The sequence below is a fragment of the Toxotes jaculatrix genome, chromosome 4, assembly GCF_017976425.1.
Source record: "Toxotes jaculatrix isolate fToxJac2 chromosome 4, fToxJac2.pri, whole genome shotgun sequence".
Classification (NCBI taxonomy): Eukaryota; Metazoa; Chordata; class Actinopteri; family Toxotidae; genus Toxotes; species Toxotes jaculatrix.
This window is the reverse complement of record NC_054397.1, coordinates 14,759,958-14,764,259: the sequence shown is the minus strand read 5'-3', so window position 1 is coordinate 14,764,259 and position 4,302 is coordinate 14,759,958. Positions and strand designations below refer to the sequence as shown.

The following is a 4,302-nucleotide window of genomic DNA, read 5'->3' as shown; positions in this document are numbered from 1 at the left end:
TGGTTCAGAATTTAATTTATTTAAACTTGTTTTCTATCATAGAATAAATTGATAAATCATGAAAAAGAAAATAGCTTTATCAAATGTGAAAAGTAACAGAACTCAGGCAGGAAGACAGAAGTTCAAAATACATAAATAATTCATTGTTACACAGAGAAAGTAAGCGAAGTTGAGTGTGTTTCATGCTTCCTTTAAAATAAATGTATTTTTCTCTCAGAACATTTATCTGTATATGATGTATGATCATATTAAAATTAAAACAAAAGCATACCATATTTACAAAAAAAATGTATGGAAATCAAGAACAAAAAGCTTGACTTAACTGTAGCTCATACACAAATCATGTTGAATAAAACGAGAGCACTAAAGTTTTCCTCATGATTTGAGAGAAATGCCTGTTCACCATGTTTAAAAGTAAATGAGCTGTGCGTTTTATAGATGCTGATGTTACAACTTAAAGTGTTCAATACCTGAAATCAGAGCAAGTTATGAGCTAAAGCTGAATGGAGTTTGCGACAGCTGCAAAAAAAGATCCTTCTCCTCCACCAGATGTACAGTTTAAATTGTGTCCTCCATCTTTTATTTTTACACTAGTTCAATACTTTGGTTGGATGCACACAGACAAAGAGAGGAAACAAATGGAAGGGCAGCCATTACCATTGATTAAACTCCGGACTCTCTGCTGATGTATAAAGGTAGGGTGGGTTGTAGTCTGTCAAGGCTGATCTGATTCTCTGTGTCCAGAACACACAACATCTCCACCGTCTGCTCCTCCACAAATGTTTCCTTGAAACCCAAGTGAATGTCATCTCTCATCTTTATCTCCCTGTCAGCTCTTACGTTCAGGTTGCCTGCCTCCTCCTTTACATCCTCCTCATCCTCGTCGTCCCCACAGCACAAAGCTACTTCGTTCTCATAGCAGAAAGCACTGGGGGAGTGAGGGCCCAGTAGGTGGCGGGCCGCCCTTGGGGCAAATGGTGATGGAGATTGGGAGTAACTTGAGCTGGAGGATGAGGACTGCCCGCCACGACCCTTCATCTGGCTCAGGTCCCTGGCACTACAGTGAGGTGTAGATGGCACTTCGTAGGTCTTATGGAAGCGAGAATAGTCCACATGGTAGCGGTCGCCCTTCTCAAAGACCACAGGCTCAAAGCGGTGGCCCCATAGGATCTCCTTGGCCAAATAGGAGGTGCGAGCCTGAGTGGTCATAGCTGTGGCCTCCACCATCCCCTCCAGAATGACCACAATCTCAAAGTCCTCTTTCTGCAGTTCAGTGCGGTTCAGGTTATACAGGGGACTATTCTTGTTGATCTCGTGGACCACCACCAGCGGCGACACCAGAAACAGCCGATCCAGCCCATCGTCATAGCCAACATCAATGTCTGTTTGCTCCAAAGGGAGGTACTCACCCTCTGCAGTCACATGTGGCTTAATGAGCTGAGCGCGAACATGTGCTTCAACGATGTGGCTCTTGCGCATGTTCCCCAGACGCCACATGAGGCACATCTTACCATCTCGCAATGCAACAACAGCATGGTGTGAGAACAGCAAGGTCTGTGCCCGCTTCTTGGGCCGCACCATCTTTGCCATGATGGTGCCAATCATGAAGGAGTCAATAATGCAGCCCACAATGGACTGCACCACCACAGTCACCACAGCAACTGGGCACTCTTCGGTGACACACCGGAAACCATATCCAATGGTGGTCTGTGTCTCTATGGAGAAGAGGAAGGCCCCAATGAAGCCCTGGATGTGGAGAATACATGGCCGCCATTCATCTTTTCCTTCCTCTACGGTACTCCGAGGATCCCCATCCTTCACAGAGCTGTGAAGGTCAAAGTCTCCATGTGCAAGTGCCACTCCCCAGAAGATCAGACCAAACAGCAGCCAAGACAGAAGGAAGGTAGTGGTGAAGATGAGTAGCAGGTAGCGCCAGCGAATGTCCACACAAGTGGTGAAGATGTCAGCCAGGTATCGTCGTGGCTTATCCTCCATGTTGTTGAACACCACGTTGCACTGGCCGTTCTTCTTCACGAAGCGGCTGCGCAGACGGCCGGTGCCCAGATCCAGGCCCAGACGGCATGAAGGTGAAGCACGACAGCTGTTGTGGACGATAGGCTCATTTGTTACCCTGAGAGACAAAGCCCCTCTTCCTTCATCACTTCCCGGACACTCTCCTCCTCCTTCCTCACCTCGCATACAGGCCCCCGACAGTGTCTGCTGATTCAGAGGACTGTGGCCGTTGTGGAGGCCCAGGCTGGAGATCTTCAGGGCATCTTCATCTGTGGAAACGATGCTATATCTGGAAGACCAGAGAAGATGAAGTGAGTTCTTGAGAACATAATAAGCGTTCTATTCTTTAAGGTTTCGATAAGCTTTCTGTTCTCACAGGGCACTGGGCCAATGGATCCTTAAATTCAAAACATCAGTTAAATGACAAAGGTAAAAGATGTCTTAGACACAAAATAGCTAACAAGCTGTCAAGGCTGCAGATAGAAATGTCAATAATATCATGTGATAAGAAATTTATTAAGGGTAATAAACTATTAATTCTGCTCTTGCACACACTAATAAACTTATCTATAAAGGGTCATGAGTTTCTAAGAAAAAGTTAATAAGTCATAAGTATGGATGTATAATCGGTCATAAGTCATTTATGAAAGGTTTTTACTGTGATTCACCAAGTCTGCAATGGTAAATATTAATAAATGGCTTGTTGTCCAGATGTCAAATGGTCCATTCGAGGGTCCAGCCAGAGAGATTTTTCACAACCCAAACATTGTTCTAAATATTATCTCATAAATGATCTATAAAACATTAGTTAATGATTTATTAACATAAATAAACTTATAAACCCATTATAAAGGGTGACTTATCAGAATGAGGTAAAAATATTTTTAATATCTGCTGTTCTTTTGTAGCAGTTATTGATGAACAGACATTTTTTTCCTGAATGAGAAGAAACAGAAGTAAAGCAAATATTTCTTTGAACAGCATATAGACCAATAAAACCATTGCAGCCACTGACACAATTTTATTTCCCATCCCGTCTCACCTGTTGACTCGCACAGCTCCCATGGCACCGGTGATCATCAGGCTGTATCTGCGAGGGCAGTAATGTAGGTTGGGGCGGGCAGTTCCAACCATTAAAGTACTGTTGCTGGACAGGAGGGTAGTATGAGCTCAGGTCTGTCTTGCATTTGTTATCAGCACTGTCTTCTCATGATACATTTTCTGTGAACAAAAGGGGGTCAAAAGGAAGATTTCATCAATCACTGAAAATGTGAAGGTACAGGACCTTGTCTACAGAGTCTACAGCCATGCTAACAGCTCTGTGAGACTGTAATGAGGCACATGAGTGCTTTGAGCTAAATGCTAATGTCAGCATGCTAGCATACTGATGATTATCAGGTGCAATGTTTACAATGGTTACCTTTGGACAATTACAACAGTTCAGCAGAGGGGAATGTGATTAGTTTTGAAGGAATTGGTCAAGAACAAATGTACTGGACAAAATGAGGTTTGGACTTGATGATGGCACTAGATGAACAGGGATCAGGGATCATAAGTCTGCACAATATTTCAGAATTAATCTAAAAGTAGTTGAGACATTTCAAGAAGAGTCAGTGGATCAAAGTCATTAGCTTACATCATTTGGGAAACATGAATGTCTGTACAATATTCTGTGTCAATCCATCCAGTAGCTGTTGTGATATTTAAAGCCAAACCAAAGTGGTGGACTGATCAACAAAGTGACATTGTGACACTGAGTCAAGCAGCTAGCGTGACTAAAAATCACAAGAATGAAAAATTCCTAACCGCAAATTTTGGCCTTGCCCTAATGCACGGAGCAGACAGTTTTGTGTAATGAAAGCTTATTGATTAGGTCCTTGCTAGTGGTTAGCCTTAGGGACCTACGGGCCAACTAGGGGTGGAAAACCAGACAGGCATTGGAAGGGACAAAGGTCTAAAAAAGAGATGAATCAGTGGTAATCTACTGTTAGAGGAACAATTGATCCGCTGTTTGGCCTGTTGACAAGGTTGGAGGGTGATTTTGCTCAGCTTATTATGTCAGCAAGCTGGGAACCAAGAGAACCAAAAAGCACGGGGTTGCATAACTGATAGAAGGCCAATCACACGCAAAACAAAAGTGCATTAATGGTTTATGTTTTATTGTATGTGAACCTCTTTGGCTGACGTGGATTTGTTGACAGGACAGGTTTGCGTCTATCAAAGGTAGTAATGGATTGTCTTGGGAACATTTCTGACAGCTGCAGTTTAAAAGCCCTTCTTTGAAATCGC

General features: G+C 43.2%; 1 protein-coding gene across 1 annotated transcript; it reads right to left on the bottom strand.

Moving 5' to 3' along the window:
• Positions 1-663: 663 nt before the first annotated feature.
• Positions 664-3,147, bottom strand: LOC121180475 (ATP-sensitive inward rectifier potassium channel 12-like). Its single transcript, XM_041035917.1, has 2 exons — positions 3,056-3,147; positions 664-2,302 (listed from the first exon to the last, which is right to left on the bottom strand). Exons 1-2 carry the CDS (start codon positions 3,145-3,147, stop codon positions 664-666), a joined length of 1,731 nt encoding a protein of 576 aa, XP_040891851.1.
• Positions 3,148-4,302: the final 1,155 nt, after the last annotated feature.